The sequence below is a fragment of the Diplotaxodon limnothrissa genome, linkage group LG13, assembly GCF_057381915.1.
Source record: "Diplotaxodon limnothrissa isolate DT_005_m linkage group LG13, D_limnothrissa_male_GT1.1, whole genome shotgun sequence".
Taxonomy (NCBI): Eukaryota; Metazoa; Chordata; class Actinopteri; order Cichliformes; family Cichlidae; genus Diplotaxodon; species Diplotaxodon limnothrissa.
In genome coordinates this window covers 9,586,792-9,604,470 of record NC_140608.1, presented here as the reverse complement: position 1 = coordinate 9,604,470, position 17,679 = coordinate 9,586,792, and the positions used below count along the sequence as shown (strand labels likewise).

At 38.8% G+C, this 17,679-nt stretch overlaps 2 protein-coding genes across 4 annotated transcripts; one reads left to right on the top strand and one right to left on the bottom strand.

Annotated features, from left to right (window-relative positions):
* Positions 1-2,095: 2,095 nt before the first annotated feature.
* On the bottom strand, positions 2,096-10,016 carry abraxas2 (abraxas 2, BRISC complex subunit). Of its 2 annotated transcripts, none has more exons than XM_085369145.1 (9): positions 9,921-10,016; positions 6,999-7,089; positions 5,869-5,905; positions 5,385-5,451; positions 4,884-5,074; positions 4,482-4,601; positions 3,805-3,889; positions 3,554-3,671; positions 2,096-3,249 (listed from the first exon to the last, which is right to left on the bottom strand). In XM_085369145.1, the coding sequence occupies exons 1-9, from the start codon at positions 9,990-9,992 to the stop codon at positions 2,684-2,686; spliced, it is 1,347 nt and encodes a 448-aa protein (XP_085225271.1). In that variant the 5' UTR covers positions 9,993-10,016; the 3' UTR covers positions 2,096-2,683. The 2 variants fall into 2 exon arrangements, with proteins under 2 accessions (XP_085225271.1, XP_085225270.1); XM_085369144.1 differs by having other exon boundaries at positions 4,482-4,604; positions 9,921-9,994.
* An 83-nt stretch (positions 10,017-10,099) lies between these two features.
* On the top strand, positions 10,100-15,985 carry eef1akmt2 (EEF1A lysine methyltransferase 2). 2 transcript variants are annotated; one of them, XR_014906663.1, is made up of 7 exons: positions 10,100-10,210; positions 10,607-10,672; positions 10,776-10,890; positions 12,276-12,383; positions 13,620-13,836; positions 14,199-14,365; positions 15,787-15,845. XR_014906663.1 is itself a non-coding variant. In XM_085369190.1 (6 exons), the coding sequence occupies exons 1-6, from the start codon at positions 10,101-10,103 to the stop codon at positions 15,882-15,884; spliced, it is 714 nt and encodes a 237-aa protein (XP_085225316.1). In that variant the 5' UTR covers position 10,100; the 3' UTR covers positions 15,885-15,985. The 2 variants fall into 2 exon arrangements, 1 of the variants encoding a protein (XP_085225316.1); XM_085369190.1 differs by lacking the exon at positions 14,199-14,365 and having other exon boundaries at positions 15,787-15,985.
* Positions 15,986-17,679: the final 1,694 nt, after the last annotated feature.

Below are 17,679 nucleotides of genomic sequence, written 5' to 3'. Positions count from 1 at the left end.
CTTTGTGCTTTGGGGAGGTGTTTATGTTGCAATGAACCACTTGGGGGCGGAGGAAGTGAAAGGTCATCCTATACAGTAAGTACATGAGTGTATTGGAGCTTAAAAGGTATACAATCCTAACAATGTTAGGTCTCGCACTCTTTACACCAGTGGTCTTCTGTCCTTTTGGTTTCCCATCTGACCATCTGGTCATGATAGGATGGCAGAAGGGATTTTTGTTTTTAAAAAACAAAACAAATTTTCTAGGGCTTGAAGACCAGGATCAAGAGTGAGGACCAAGACTGAGAACTGCTGCTTGATACCACAACACTCAACTGAGACAAGCTCATACGGTAAGTTCAGTTTAAATGCTACCCCCCCCCCCCCCCCCCCCGTGTTTACTATACATTCATTATTTATTTCCTTATTATATTCCAGTACTCAAAGGAAACACTCCTAACAAGTCGATTTTATCATTTCTTTTAACATTGCATGATTGTGTTACTCTGGGTGATTATTCAGCAACATTTCTGAGTGCCAGTTCCTGACCAGTGATGCATTGGCATTACACATCAGGGCAAATCAAATGCCTCCAAGGCCAAAAAAAAAAAAAGAAAAAGAAAAAGACATAAAACAGGCTGTGTAAATAAAGCAGAGCTTGTTCACAAGGCAAAGTGTCTCCACCCTGAAATCTCTTCCAAATTGAGTGCAACCTCCTCACTATGTCAAACAACCTCCACAAACAGTGCAAACATCCATTCCATGCTTAATATAATAATGTCTAGAGAACACCCCCCACCCCCCAAAAAACCCCCACCACTCTCACTATGGCTGTCCTCAAACGGGCCAGAGGTTTAAAAAGCTGTTTGTCACCTCACCAACTTTGCCCTGGGTGCTGCTAGGTCGTGACACAGATTCGTTCTGACTTTACATTTATGTTTCCAGTTTCAAATAATAAAGCAAGCAGTCACAGCTGCAACATTAGGATACACATCCACTCAGAAGCCACCAGGAAAGGTAAAAAGAGGGGGGGAAAAAACATCTTTGGGAAGCAGAAAAGACAGTTTCAGGGAGACAAAACATGACATTATGGAAATGCATGCTTTAAACTGCAAGGCTCAATTAAAATAAAAATGAAAAAAGAAAAACAAAAAAAAATGTGGAAGTTGATTATTGCAAACACAACACAGTATTTTTTTTTTTAAATACAACTTTTCCCCCCAAAGAGAGGTCTGTGAATGTGTTTTGTGTGCAGACTGAAACTGCCCTGAGTGGAAGGCACTGAAGCAAGGTCATGATGTTTTCATCACATTAAACCAGGTCCTTATACTTTACACTGAATCAGGCAGGTCACAACACATGAGGTCTGCATTCAACTATGCAAAAACGTGAAGGTGATTGCTCAGTCTCTGTTCCCAAAGTTGCAATTCACACTGTACAGGGGTGCCAGCCATAATTCCATTATGATTTTAATAAAGAACATATTAGTAAGAAGTAAGCTCAAAGTGGTTAAATGAACACAAACATGGTCAGTAGTATTGAGAAAACCAGCACTGTAAAGTGGAAGCAGCAGCCAGGTTTTTATATGAAGTACAGATGGATGCAATTTTTCTTTTTTAGTGGCAGCTCTCTGTGTGTGATGCAACAGCAGAAGGGAACCATAAGCATCTGGTTAGTAAAGCTACAGTACACTGTTTGCCCTGTGAACCCCATACAATGCAAATAAGCTGAGCTAATTTTGGCTCAGGGTGGTCAAAGAGGACTACTCAAGTGGCACAACATGTCAGCATTGGTATAGCACATTATTAAAGAAATCTAAAATTTTGTTAAGTGCAGCAAAGCGCATACAATTTCAGTGTTATCCTAGAAGAACGAGACATTGACACTGTCAGTCAAATAAGATCAACTGTTAATCTGACAAAATATATATATATATAAAAGCACCCATCCTAGAAGTGGCAGAGTAAATTTTGTTTGAAATCTAATCATTATTTTAATAGGCAACGGTACGGTTAATTAAAGACCGTGAAACGTGGAAAAGACACTAACAAGTTGAAAATCGAAAAGACAAAATGTGCACATTGAATAAATTCTAGTTACATATATATTTCTTTCTTAAAATTAAAAAGTAAACAACCATTTGCCTACTTCACTGAAAATTGTTTGAAGGCCGCAGAATATTTTCCCTTCATTCTCATAGTTGGTTTGTGTAGAAGAAAGCAAGAAAACAAAAATAGTGCAAGAGGTAATGTAAGAGTGGGTGCTTAAAGTCAGTGATCCAAATTTGAAACAAAAAGATATACACTTAACATACAGAAAGCATGGGCTAATCTATTAGCCAACCAGTTGGCCTGAATAATGTTTAAATCTTCACTGCTCGCCCTGAAATCCAACAACGCCACACTTAAATATCAAAACCGGCCCACTTTGAAACAAAACATAAAGACAAACGACTTTTCACCCAGTGAGATGCACCTGTTTAAGCCTGCAAAGCCTAGTAGGTTTCCCCTTAAAATGGAGATCAGACTAAGACAAGAATACACACAGTTGGACATCACTTGCACATGCCTTTCACTTTCAGGACTGGCACTTTTTTTTTGTCTGTATTTGCCCATCTTTGATTGCTTTCGATGCCCACCTCTCAAGGTGTGTCACATATTTGTGTCCCTTACACATCCTGTGGCTTTTTTTTTTTTTTTTTTTTTTATGTGGCCTGCGAGCCATGAGCATCCCCGTCAGGGCTGAGGGCAGCTGGTCGACCTTGAGCTAAAACGCTGGCAGAGACCATTGGCAGGTGAGCACCTTCGCTCACTAAGTTCTCATATTCGCTACTGTCCTCGTCCTCGTCCTCCTCATCGTCTTCCTGCCCTGCAGCTTGTCTGTCTAACGAGTCAGAGCTTGAGCCGTCACCATTGCCAAGGTACGGAGTGCTGGGAGTGGTAACGGGATTTGAACTTGCGCTGAGGCCCAGGCCCAGCCCGTGGCCAAGACCCAAGCCCATCACCGTAGGTCCAGGGGTAGGGTGTCCTGGGGAGCCCACAGCTTGGGGTCGAGGTAACAGAGCAGCACTAGTAGGGGGGGAAGAAGAGGGCAGGAGAGAGTCATCTTGGGACATGAGGTCAGTGTAAGATGGTGGGTTAGGTGAGGTACTGGGCCGCTCCGGAGCAGAGGGTGTGGGGAAAGTTATCCCGGACAGCGGAGAACCCTCACAAGGTTCTGTGTTCTCCTCTGGAGTGGAATGGGAGTCTGCATTTTGGGCTTCACGGAGCCCTGCAGAGAAAAGAGAAAGATGTAGCTATTAAAAACATGTAAGGTAAATGTAAATGCCACTTATATGCATATTAACTGTTGACTGGTCTAACATGAACTTAAAAACTTAAAACTGAATTTCTCTGAATGTGTAGCTTTGCATTATTAGCTACTAGCTTAAAAGGATGTTATAATCTACAAGATGTTAGTTCACTGTCTGCATCCAAGTTTAAGCCCAAATTTGTGGTTCTAAAATTTAAAGCAGCACGCATTTGAAATATTAATGACATAATTCCAGTATACTGAATGCAAATCAGTTACGTACTTCTCTCCTCTTCTGCAGTCTTGCGTTTCCTGAGAGCAATTTGTTGTTTGAGTTTGTTCACTTCCTCTTGAATTTTCTCTTTAACACGCTCACTTTGTTCCACTTCACCACAAACAGCCTAAAAATAGGGCAAACAATTTATCAGAAAAATTAAATCTCATGCAAAATAGAACAAAATAACATAAATATTCTACTGCCCAAAGAAGTTCATAAAATGTTTGAGGTGAAATAACAGGAATTATTCAACCCACCTGCAGTTTATCTTGTAGTGCACTGTAGACTTGGAATATTGTTCGGATATCCTTCATCACACCGTCTTTGTCAAAAAATTCAGCCCTGCAGACATATTCACCAAAAAAGATTTCAAACATCTTTCAAGAAAACAAAACGATACACAGCAAAAACCTACATATTTTATCAATCAAGACCACAGATAAATTGTGGTTTTTGTTGCTGTCTTCTATAGTAAAGTTAAACCGTAGCTAACCACTGACTCTTCAAAGTACAAGCTGAATAAGCTGAAGAGACAGGCCTGACCAAACTCTTCCTGTAACACACACGGTACTCTTCCACAGCAGAAACAGAGGGTCTAAGTTTAGATACAAAAACAGAAATAAGAGATGAAGCACGTGCAGGCCTTCACATACCAGCTTTGCACTGCAGTCACCAACAAATATATGCTGATCCTACTTGCACAAAGTGTCAACCATAAACTTTCATAAACACATACACACATTGGGATTTAGCTGCTAATTATGCCCTTAAGGGTAAACTATACTATGGCATCAGGTGAAAAACAGGTGGATGCTGCAGCCCCATTCTTATCATAGGAGAAAAATGGCTGTACAATCCGTACCCCCCAAAATGGTAGTTACCAGTGGCATAGGATAAACAGTTAAACAAAACAAACTGGTAATTCAGACCTTACCCATGCTCTTTAATGACCTTTGCGTAGTTAAGTGAGGTATTGGGAACTGAAGAGACTTTGTATTCCTGCTGGCTCGTGTTACCAAGGTTTGGGATTGAGAGTGTAATCCTCTGGTTGTACCTACTGAGTGGATATAACCAGTTAGTGCTTTTAAACCATGAAAAACTTCTTCAGGAAACATAAACACTATGTTGCGCGTCATATTTTGCCATTTACACATCTTTAAAAAGTCCATTCTGCACCAGCTTGTTATCAGAAGTAACAAGTAGCACCAATCCATTTTTTTCTTTTAAATAGCTTAACTCAGATTATCTTCTGATACCAATTCACAATACAATCCCATTGACATAGAAATGCATTAACTGTGGATAAGGCAAATAATTTATCAAAAGCTGTCATTACCTTCGATTAGGTCTGAAGAGCACATATTCCAGTGCGTGTGTGGAGCTGTTGGCGGTGGAGATGAAGCTAAAAAGAAGGAAGACGAGGTCGGGTACACCGAGCAGCTGGGTCAGCTGTTTGTGGATGATCTGTTCCCTGAACGACATCTGCTGCTGCGTATTCCTTCGGAACCGGTACCAACCAATGACATTCTGCACGGCCACAGAAACAACTCTTTTAAAATGTGCTCAAGCCTCTCTATGCCCTGTTTAGGACAAAGTACCAAGTATGTGCAGAGGCTAAATGAACAAAAGACATCATAGTATGTCTGCAAAAATAGAAACTTTTGGTCATTATGAAACTTATGCATTTAACAAAGGATGTACATGTAAGGAGGTGTAATGCCATTAAGCTCAATGCAATGATGATTTCACAAATAGGATTTGTTATGATTACTTTCAGCATAAATGTAACAAGACATTTCATAGCAATTCAGTCGTCTCACAAAAAAAGTTCACTTACTTTCCGTCTATCTTTAAGAATGCTGTTGAGACTTTCTTCATTGACTTTACCTGCGTAGTCATAAAAGCTGATGAGAGAGAGGAAGAAACAGGTTTTAAATGGATTCATCATGTTCCCACGCCTCCTCTGCTTTAGCCTTGTCATATGGGGCCATCTACTGTCCAACTGTCAATACCATAAGCTACTCTGTACATACTCTGTTTTTTTGAGAGAGAAAAAATGAGACTGAACAATAACACGTGGTTTCAATGAGTTACAGTAAGAATTCATCCACCTACCTTATCTTGTTAAGCGTGTGTTACAATAAAGTTTTACATCAAGTTTTCCTAAACCCCTAATGGACCGAATTGCTGATGTACAATGTTAGCTTGGATGAAACAATGTCTGTACTACACTATTACAACAAAAAACTAGTACATATACTGTGTACTGTACAGTGAACACTGAATGAAACCTGTTTAAGTGAACAAAGGTCATATCTTACCTAAACAACTGTGCACAAGGATCATGGTGATGGATTTCTGGTGAAAATAAGCAGTGACAAGATTCTTTAGTTACTTATCATCATGTATGCAAATCTTTATGAGTGTGATGCAAATTTAAGGCAACATGTAGACCCACAATTTAAATATATAACACAAAACAACATCAATGAGATGTCATTGACACTGGTGTATTTATCAAATTCAACAAGACACGTGTAACTTATAAGAACAAAAACAAATGTCTATAGGGCCCCACAAACAGCAAACATGACCTTGGAAAGCAGAAACGCTTCTCTTGCTGATTATTTTAGACTTGCTTGCTATTCCAAATACTTTAAGAGGAGATCATAAGCAAAAATAAAATAAAATAAGCAGAAGCATGAGAATATGTAGTAAACAATAAGAATGGTAAATGGTAAATGGCCTGTATTTATATAGCGCTTTACTAGTCCCTAAGGACCCCAAAGCGCTTTACATATCCAGTCATCCACCCATTCACACACACATTCACACACTGGCGATAGCAAGTTACATTAAGAACACTGACTGTCACTTCTAGAAACACTGAAGTATGAGTAGAAAGTCAGGAAGCAGTAAACTTAAGAACTCCACTCAACAAAGAATAAAAATTTAAAAAAAATCTTCAGTAACACCTTACAGAGGATTTCCCCAATTTAAAATGCCTGACTGTCCAGCTGAATAATATTAGTCTCATAATGTTTTCCTTTTCCCCAAAGTCCTTAAACATCCTATGTCCTAGCAGGGATGATGTGATGTAAATGTAGATATTTTTAAATTACATTTATTATTAATAAATAAGCTTAGTTTTGGAGTCAATAAAAGTTACAAGTTAGTAAAAGGGACGTTAACATTTGTCTGTATACACCTGCGCTGTCTCAGGAAATGGAAGTTTCTCAGTAAGCCATGGCAGTGTGACAGAGTCAGAAAACACATACAAAAACCCTAAGATCAAAGCATGACAATTGAAATACCAGTACTTAATTTTAATCTGCTCATTTCCCGCTGTCATGTGTGCCATGAGAAGGAGGTTTAAAACGGTGATGTGTGAGCTTCTCTGTCCTGTGTTAATCGGTCAACGCAAAAGTGTTTAGTCTGTTTCAGGGCTTACCTACTACCTGTAGCAGTTCAGCGCTGCTGATCTGTGTGTCACTGATGCTCACAGTCTCTTCTTGCCTTACATCTCCTAATAGGAAGCCCTCCTGTGTAAAGATGTTTTCACAGAATAGTGGTTAAGTAGTGTTATTAATTTCCTAATTAATTAATGGCTTAAGCATAAGTTTGCTTGTCTCTACCTGACAAAAACAAAAAAACAACAACAAAAACATTAAAAAAACAACAACAAACCCATAATTACATAAATGTTCACATTCCCTGATTATTTTAAAAATGCTGCTTTACTCCTCAAATTCTCCATAGGTTGGCTTTTAAACTTAATACTCCATTTTATAACTCAAAGACATTTGGATTATCAACCAAACAGCTTCTACATTTTTCCCCTTATGTTTTTTAACCTATTCTTGCCTTTGGACCAACTCCTGTTGTTTTTAGATGTGTTATAAAAATAAAATGATCTGATCAAATGATGAAGTCACAAGTCATTTAGTAATAAATGCAACACATGATGTGAAATAAAGGTCAGTAGATTACCAATTCTGCTAATAACACTCTTCCATTAGAGATGCCCAGATCTTTGTTAAGAGTGGTGAACAGGCTGTACTAAATAGGATTTACAAAGGAGTCATACATAAAATAAACAAATGACCTGTTTTACAAGTATCGTTATGACTCCGTGTTATTGTATCTATTCTTCTAAACAGTAAATCATCCGGTCCTCTTTGGCAACTTAAAATATCTTTATAGAACTATTACATTTTTTGCAATTTCTGATGCCCTCTTGGCCAGATCTCTCTCAGAAAAAGACATTCAGAATCACCATGAGAATTTTTATGTGGATAAATAAATAATAATAACAACAACAATAATAATAATAATGGATTTCATTTATATAGCGCTTTTGGGGCCCTCAAAGCGCTATATAATAGATATGCTTCAAGTGTGTTTGACAGAATATAGGTCAACAAGTCATTTGCTTTTGGCAAATACCTGAAATCATTTTTTGGCACTACACAGGAATCAGATTTTTCAGCATTCTCAGCCTCCCATATGGCTGACTTCAAGCTGGTCTGTTGAAGTCAGCTACATGTTGACATGCGATTAGTGGTAAAATGAGTAAAAAAAGTCTGTCAAATTAAACCACTGGAGGAGCGCCGCAAAAACATTTGCAACAACAAAGCTAATCAAACCAAACCTAATCAAATCGCGCTCACCCAGCTGAACATGGTCATTTTAAAGAAGCTAACAAAGTGGCTAAACATAAAGTTATCTAGCGCTCAGAGCTGGCTGCAAGCCAGCAGCCTCACTATAAGCAATAAAAGAATCAAAGCATCATCAGGAAAATTATGGAGACGAGTAGTCTTTCATATTTAGTTTTATTATGAAGACAATATTTTGCATTCAAGAAAATGTGATTTTTATTTGTATGTGCTGAAAATTGGAATCTGATACATTTCTACTGTTCATAGCAAACAACAACATAAGACCTATTTCACAGTAGGTAAACACATGTAACTAATCACCTTCTATTCTAGAAAATAAACTGTCATTAATATCAAGTCAGGTCAGCATATTTCTATAGCACATTTTAATACAACAGAAGTTGACCTAAAAGGCTTTATGGGCACATTCATTTGCAATCCAGGTCTCAAAAGCCCAATTGCAAACATAGGACTTACATAATCATGCAACATAATAAAATTATTACAAATATAACTAAATTCTAACAACAGCAAAACAGTCATAATAACAGAAATTGAAAACATTTATGGCGGGTTTGACCGAACCACAAGTAAAAACAAATTAAAACAGTCTTTAGAGCTGGTTTCACAGGCCCAGTTGCCTTTAGTTTTTATGCGAGAAGTGGGCTCTAACCGAGGTTGTGAGAATGGTAACCTCAGTAACCTGAAGGCAAAATGTTATTAGTAACACCTGTGTTTACTTAAGACTACATGTCAAAATATCTGCTGTGAAATAAGTCCACTGCAATTAAAAGACTCCTTGTAACCTGTAATATTAAACAACAAATACACTTTTTGTTCCTGTGTGAACATTCGGTCGCGCCAGCTGCTGGTAAACAATCAGCTCTTTCTGCCTATGCCAGGAATGCAGTCAGACTTGCAGCCCAGTCAAGCTGCAACTATCCACCTGCTCAGGGGCGACTATTAAAAGAGGAGAACGGATGTGAACAGAGGCTGTCGGCAGCCTGGTTTCCTTATTTCACATATGCTATTAAAATCATTTCTCATCGACGACGTTTCTTCGATGTTCTTAAAGAAAATAAAGAAAAACAAATCTGCGCATCCCAGCCGTTTAAATAGACACACTGGTGACTTAAGAGTGAAAATCAGCGATTTGGCTACCAAGCTAATCTAGCAATGCGGAAACAAGAGAAACAAATCTGTTTGTATAACTCCGTTTTTTGATTTATGGCGTTATCTCGGTTTTGAGGATATAGCAAATTCCTTTAAAATAAAAGGTCAACATGACTTTAACTTTTAGGAGTACCTATACGCGGAAGTCACTTAACTTGGTAGCTTAGCTAGCATGCTAAGTAGTACGGGGTATTTCCTGGAATCTAAACTTTCCCAATATGATTTCCTCCATAGAAATAACAGGTGTTCTTTTATAGGCAAAACTATGGCTGTATATGTTACAGCTGTGCCACTGTAACACATGACATCACCTTAAGATTACTATCCCTGTGATCATGTTGCCCAAACTTAACACTCTGATTAAATATACTTGCCGGTAAATAGACGGAACCAATACTAGCTAGCCAGCAACAGGATGATGACACTGGGAAAAAAAACAACACAAACTAACGTCGCCGGTGAACGAACAGACACACCATTGAGCTACACACGTCTCAGCAACCATCGCATGACAGTTTGTAAGCACAGTTTAAAACACTTACATGATCCGCGTTGCTGTTGGCGCTGTGATAACACACAGAACTAAAAGTATAACCTGAAATGGATGCCGCCATGATGGAAACATCCCTATCAATCCCGATGACCCCTGCGGTTGGAAGCACGCCGTTTAGACGCAAAGTCTTGTGGGAACTGTAGGACACGTCTTGACAGGCTAGACAAGCATGGAAGACGCCGGAGAGAGCACGCGTGGCTGTGAAAATATCTCGGATTCCGAGGAAGACCGATGCTCAGAAAATGACTTTGGGACGTCCAAACTCGGAACTAAAGAGTTGTGAGTGTTTGTAACGTAAATTTATGATGGTGGACGTCTTGTGTCAGGCTACACAGTTAGCTAGCGGATACCACTCTCAGAGTCACTTTACACATTTTGTCCACTGTGCTATAAGATAAACACAACTTATAGCCATCAAATCGAGCATGAAGAGGTTTAATTCTTAGTTACAAGCTTACAGGTAACCATTGATAGAGCGAATGGTATAAGTAGAAATGTGTAACACTTAAACCATTAAATTAGAATAGATTAAGTAAGCATTAAATACGAGCTTTTTAGCTTCATGCTGCTGACTTGTTTATTTACTGAGCTACCTGAGTAATTTGTTTTGACCTAACAGCATGTCATGTGTATGCCATAGTATTAACAAATGATCTGGGGGGTTGGGGTTTGCAGCTGGGATGATGCATACCAAAAAGAGCTTGAGACGTTCAACGATATTGGAGATGTTGGTGAGATATGGTAATAATGCAGTGTATTGGCCACAGTGGTCATAGCCATAATAATTTCTTGAGACAAACTGATGGCTTGCTTCACTTCACAATAACCTGTGGCTTCTTAAAAGGTTTGGTGAGGAAAGCATGAGCCGTGTGCTGCGATGGATGGACAAAGCGAAGATCCCAGAAAATGCTGCCATTCTTGACATTGGCACTGGAAATGGAGCTTTTTTAGTTGAGCTGGTATGGATAGAGTAAAATTAATGACACTTTATGTTTGTTTTTTTTATGTATACGATGCTACCTGGCCCTATGTGAAAGGGTAATTGCCACCTAAACCTAATAACTGATTGTGCCCCCTTTACCAGCAATAATAGTAATCAAGCATTTGCAATAACTGGCAATGAGTGTTTCATATTGCTATGAATATAGAGAATTTTATCCCAGTCTTCTTTTCGTTTCGTTTCGTTTCCTTTTTTTTTTTTTTTTTTTTTTAAATGAACACAGTTGGAGGGTTTGAGCATGAATGGCCTTCTTAAGGTCATGCCAAATTATCTCAATCAGTTTTAAGTCCAGACTTTGATTAGACCACTCCAAATCATCGAGTCATTGTCCTGCTGCATAACCCATGTTTGTTTGAGCTTTAGGACACAAACTGCTGGCTGGCTAGAGAATCTCCCTGAGGAGGTAGAAGAGCAGAATTCATTGTTCCATTCATTGTTCCTGAAGCAGCAAAGCAGCTCCAGACCATCACACTACCACCACCATGTTTGACTGTAGCTATGATGGTCCCTCTATGACTTGCTGTGTTAGTTAGACAGATGGAATGGGATACAAACCTTCCAAAAAGTTTACAATTTCTCTCATCAGTCCACAGAATATTCATCAAGATTTTTTTTTTTTTGGCTAACATGAGACAAGCTCTTGTGATCTTTTTTTTTTTAGGCAGTGATTTTTGTCTTGAAACTCTCCCATCTATCTGCTCAAAACCTTAAAAAAATTGGTTTGTGACCCCTTCCAGACCTAAACATGTCAGTGACTTTCACTAACTTTTTTCTTTTAAAAAATCCCCTCAAGAACAGAGATTTTGGCATGATGCCTTGGGTTTTGAGACCTTTTAGCTTTCTTTACTTAGTCATACAGGTTCTGTTTCAGTAATTTCTTGATTCAGCATGTCTGACAGTAATCATACTAGGTGCAGCTAGTGGGATTGAACTCTGCTTTCCAAGAAAATTGTGGTTAATCACAATGCATCCAACCCAGTTGTAGTTTGTTTTTTTTTCTTACCAGAATGAAACTGAGACTTTTGCAAACTATTTTATCCACAGCTATTAAACCAAAAATCTACAGCTAATGTATATTTCCCATTTCCATGCCTTCCTCTGTTAACACTTGGCGCTTCTGGTACCACTGTAATAGAAAATCCCTTATCTTTTTCTCATTGTTGCTTTTCCTCTGAAGTATTTTTACAAGCAGCTAACTCAATGTCCTGTTTTTAGCAGCACACGCAGGGCCAGATCACATAAATTGTTTAGTTTATATCTTTACAGACATGTTAGTAAGGACAAAGGTTATTATTGTAACTGTTCATAATTTATTTATTATTTGTTTGCTTTCCCCCCCACCAGGCCAAACATGGATACAAGAATCTGACCGGCATAGATTATTCTCATGCGTCTGTGGAATTGGCCAGAAGTGTGCTTCAGGCAGAGAAACTGACAGATGTCACTGTAAAGGTGTGTCCAGTCAAGATTTGGAGTTCATTTAAATTTGTAAGGAAGATGATACATTGTGTTCATGTTCACAGAAATGACCAGCAGTAACGCCAAACACACTTTATAGCTGAAATTTTAAACGTGTGGATTTTGTGCATTAAGTTGCTGCCACTCAATGATGAGCGTAGCATTTAAACCTTTTAATTGATTCTGCATAAATATTTGGAGGGCTAAGTGAATCTTTTTTTTTCTGCAGTGTACAAATCACGCTTTGATACAAAATGAATCCCTCCTAAGTTCCAATAATACAATATAGTTTTCAGCATACAGTGAGCCAACCTAGAGCCTGGGAAGGTTGGAGGAAACTTTCTTGTGTTTACTATGTGGGAGAGTTGGATAGGAAGAAGGCCTTGAATGTGGTGGATGTCTGCCAACCTCATACCCCAAATAACTTGGCAGGCTTTAACACACATTTTCTATCATATACACGCAAGAAAAACAAGTTATGAATGCTGGCTGGTCTATAAGGGTTGTGATGAGTGACTTTTCCACTCCTTCATGCATAATACAGTTGCATATATGTTGTATGCATTTCACACCTATGATGCTGCGTGCTCTGCTTGTGCAGAAAGGCTGCCACTGAAGTCAATATTGACCTTAGCTGTGCAGGGGAGGGCTCAGTATGTGAGAGAGAAATATGTATGTTGGCATCTGGGTCATTTCTGCACAACTGCCAACGTAAGTTGTATGAACGTGCCTGTCGCTCAGAGGTCATTCTTAGAACTATGTCAGAACCCCTTTGCAGTTTCCATTAGTCACTGTCTACTGCTCTTTTGACACTTTCACCTTCACGCATTCCTACAACGTCTTCCCACTTTTTTCTATTTTACAGACTCACACTAAAGTCAGTTGTAGCAGTATATAGCTGTACCTGTCCTCAGGGAATCTCTGTTGATCCTCCTCCATAAATCTAATATGTGTCATGAGTAGGTAGCTCTAGAGCTCACCCCAGAGATCTGGTGTTCAGCCATCTGTCCAGATAAAGGAGTCCTTTCACTAGTGGTATGGTGGGCCAGAACCCTCAGCAAAATTAAGTGCTGTCATGTCAACAGTTGGAATTTAGTTTTAAAGTAAACCATTGAAGTATAGCACACTTCATCTTGGGATCTGCTGAAAGATTTCTTCTGCAGGTAACTGTACACATTTCTGTAGTGTTGATCACTACATTTTTACCTTCTCGCTTTTTCTTAATTTTAGGAGATGGACTTCTTAAGTTGTCCGAAGGAGTTAAAAGGTTTTGACGTCTGTATCGACAAAGGAACATTTGATGCAATAAGCTTAAACCCAGTCAACACCAACGAGGGCAAAAGACAGTATGTCCAAGCCCTAAAAGATGTTCTGAAGGATAATGGATTCTTTGCCATCACTTCCTGTAATTGGACAAAAGAGCAGCTACTTGACAGATTCAGTGAAGGTGAGAAAAAATTCATTACTGTTTGGAGTGCACTGAGTTATCATGGCTGAGGATTGGTATTAAATGTCACATCAGTTTTGAGTTGGCGGAAATTTCAAAGACGGGATGATGAAGACCTGAACGCCTTAAAAATATGTACATGCTCACTGGCCATATTGTTGTTAAATGCTGATATCAATGCCAGTCAAATGGCAGCAACCCATGTTAACATGATCCAGATGACCTGCTTATATTTAACGGAGAAAAAGAATGGAGAAGAAAGGTGATTTTAGGCGACTATGAATGTGGTATGGTTGTTGATGCTAGATGGGCTGCTGTGAGTATTTCAGAAACTGCTGATCTGCTGGGATTTACCCACACAGGTATCTCTAGGATTTCATGAGAATAATCCAAAAAAAGAGAAAATAACCAGTGAGTGGATGTTCTCCTGGGAGAAAATTGGCTTGTTGGTGTCAAAGGAGAATGGCTAGACTGCTTCAAGCCAACAAGAAGGCAACAGTAGCTCAAATAACCACTTGCTACTGCTAAGGTATGAAGAAGAGCATCTGTGAGTGAATTACATTGAACCTTGAAGCAAATGGGTTACATCAGGCCCATTAGACACTTTAAGTAAACCTGACCTTTGATCACGCATTTAATTATGCAGCCAAGGATTATGTTAATTAATTCCTGTGGCAGTTTTGAGTCTACCTTGATATTACTCAAATGCTTCCTGATTTTTTTTATTTATTTATTTTTTATATGGTGTTGCAAAAGGCCAGTGCACTGGTCTTGGAGAATTGGGAAAATTATATATGTACCTTTTGGTATTTTGTGTTGAAAAAATATTAATTAAATATCTAAATGTGTTTAAAACACTTTACTAAGGCTTTAGTGGAGCTTTTAACTTCAAGTAATGTCATGGGGTTCTTTTTTTAATGAGCGAGTCCTAACATTGTTTAAGATAAGGGAGTGAATTGTTTCTTTGACCTGCTGATGACCTAACCCGGATCAAGAATTTGCTGCAATAAATCACACAAAAATCTTCTTGGCTGTTTTGTTTGTTTTTTTTGTTTGTTTTTTTTTAATGAGAAAGGGAATACATTAAATTCGTTTGTTTGGGGGGGGGTTGTTGTTTTTACTTAAAGGATTGATAAGTTCAGCTTTCTTGAGTAGCCTATTTTCTATGGGGTTTTTATGTTTGTTTGTTTTTTAGGGTTCTCAGGGACTCTACAGGCACACTTGCTGAGTTGTAAATGGGTTAAAGCATTTGCCAAAACATGTTGATCATTTGGGTGTGCGGCAGTATAATTTAGTCGTCTCTTTTTTTTTTTTTGTCTCATTCTCATTTAACAGACAGACAGTTCCACAATCGCTACCTGGCAGGTTGTTAAGCTCCAGGCAAAAAGAGCCTGTTAAGTCAAAATTTCAGTAAGATAAGCTGTCATCTGTTCCCTCGTTGTAGTCACTCTGGAGAGCCTGCAGGGGGCCAGAGGGCCTTGCGATTGAATAAGGAGTCTGCAGAACACAAAGTGGCTTTCCTCAATTAACTCATTCACTGCCAGCCATTGGCAGTGAATGAGTTAAACCCATTGACTCATTCACTGCCATTGACGGCTATAGACGTCAATGGCAGTGAATGAGTTAAAAGAGGGTGTTCTTTAATGTTTTGAATGTGATTGGCTGTCATCAATTAAGTTGGTCCTAAGTCATTTCCACCTAATAGTTGAGCAATGTCCACTTTGGCTGAGGAGGGCCCACTACTTTCTGAGATCTCATCTTTCACAGTGACAGCCTGTCTTCACTAGCCCCCCAGGAAGCGTCACAGATGGTCAATGGATCTTCACTCAGTTCTGCTCCTTTTTTTTAGTAACAAAACCACAGAAGATGATAAAAGATTCTGGCCATCTGCTAGGTTTTTTTGCAATGTACATTTCATAACTTGCGCATTTTCTTTGTGTTGCTTCACAGGATTTGAGTTTGTGCAGGAGTTGTCTACACCCACTTTCCAATTTGGAGGCAAGACGGGCAACAGTGTAGCAGCGCTCATCTTCAAAAGAGTGCATTGATTTACGTCAGACAGGATATCACCACAGGAAATCGTCACATCTTTGCACTTTAAAACTCTTTTTTTTTTTTTGACTGTGTAATGAAACAAAGTTGATCAACGGAGTGGGGTTTTTTTTTTCTTAAAATAAACCTCTTTTTTTTCTTGCTTCCTTTCATTTCCAATCAGCCTCATTACTAAATGCATATTAACTAAACACCAATTTAGAAATATTTATTTTAAAAGTTTATGATCAGAAATGCACATACAAATAATACTGATGTTTGTCTGTACTTTAAAAAGTGCTGAATTGCATGATGTTAACTGCTTAAATGAGTTAACGAAGTTGGCACACAATGTATACACAGTTAGGTTTATATTAGAGGTTTTCATTGAAACGGTTGGTTAACTAATTTAGTTTGATATGGCATGTCCATCCAAAGTCTTTCCATCTGTTACAACATTATTTAATCCAGTGGAAAATATTTAATGGAAATATAGCTTCGTCAAAGCTGATTGTAGCAGAAAGGCATCCAGATGACAAGTCAGTGTTTGATTTGATTAGTGATCATAAGCTTATGGGCAAAATGCATTATGTCATCTCTGCAGTAGCTTGTACTCAGTGTTTTTCCTTATTCCATAAATCATCTTTTGACCTTTAAAGTTGCTTTGCAGTGACCCCGTTATGAGTCCTGACACTCAGAAAACAAGTGTTCAGCCTAACAAGGTTCTTAATTACAGTCATCTTTCATACCATGCAAAGAAGCCCCTAACTAATTGGATAAACTGGAAGCAAGTGGCACTTGGGGGTCCTGGGTACTGTGATTAAGAGGTGCTAGCATAATGAATAAGCAAGAGGCCACGGCTTCAGTGGGAGGAAAGCTTGTCTGCCATTTCCTTTCTCAATGGCATCATTAATAACTGCCAAACCCTGGATCCTAATTGCAGGCTGAGACAGTGGCCCAATGGGAGCTGTCGATGTTGAGGCATGCTGTTGAGTAAACACATGCAAGCTTTACAAGAATTACTGCCTGGAAATTTACAAGGCTCTGGATATCCTGCCTGGATGTGCATGTTATGCCCACATTTGAAGCTCTCACAGAGATTTTCCCATGAAGAGAAATGTGCTTCATTGAGCTTCAGCTAAATGGGCTGTCCTTTACTTTTATCAACATTTAATCTTTCTGTGTCTATTTTTTTTAAGTTGTTAAGAAGCTCTTATGAGTTAGAAAAGTTTAACACCAGTTTAAATGAATAGGGGGGGCTAATTCATCCTTCATCTTTAAAAATATTTTACTTCCAGCCACCCAATCATGAAGGAAAATTAGACAAGAAACGTGTTGGTTTGAACTCAGCTGTAGTCTGCAGCAGATTTACCCTCATCAGCGCTTTCACAGCCTTTGGGTTGGCACATGGCTCAAGCTACACTTTTATTCCATTCATAATGTTAACCTATAAGGTTTTAGACTCTGTGCCATAACCCGCTGGCTGCACTACCAGCACGAATACCATGCTTTCATTTCAACTTCTCAAGTGTGATACTTCAAATATTTATGTTTTTTCACTCCATCTCCCTGGAAACACGTTTGAAGGTCTCCTAATAGGATTTTTATGGATTGATTGAATTACTTCAGCATGTAACGGTGAACTTTCCATGGCGAGAGGTGGACGAACAAGTATTTCAGACCTTTTCGCACTGAGTAATGACTACCACTGGTACACTGGGGCGCAATAAGGCATTAATTGACGATTATAAACTTTATTTACTCGTGGTTCACGTTATTACGTGACGACACGTCTCGTTGTTTTAGGCAAAA

What these genes read in the sequence shown, in the direction of transcription:
- abraxas2 (XM_085369144.1), bottom strand. Translation starts at nt 9,992, where the DNA reads ATGGCGGCATCCATTTCAGGTTATACTTTTAGTTCTGTGTGTTATCAC. An exon ending in AAGGTCATTAAAGAGCATGG is followed by an intron (nt 3,890 to 4,481) that starts GTAAGGTCTGAA and finishes ATATGTCTGCAG; the next exon opens with GGCTGAATTTTTTGACAAAG. An exon ending in GACTGCAGAAGAGGAGAGAA is followed by an intron (nt 3,250 to 3,553) that starts GTACGTAACTGA and finishes TTTTCTCTGCAG; the next exon opens with GGCTCCGTGAAGCCCAAAAT.
- eef1akmt2 (XM_085369190.1), top strand. Translation starts at nt 10,101, where the DNA reads ATGGAAGACGCCGGAGAGAGCACGCGTGGCTGTGAAAATATCTCGGAT. An exon ending in GAGCTTTTTTAGTTGAGCTG is followed by an intron (nt 10,891 to 12,275) that starts GTATGGATAGAG and finishes CCCCCCCACCAG; the next exon opens with GCCAAACATGGATACAAGAA. An exon ending in TGACAGATGTCACTGTAAAG is followed by an intron (nt 12,384 to 13,619) that starts GTGTGTCCAGTC and finishes TCTTAATTTTAG; the next exon opens with GAGATGGACTTCTTAAGTTG.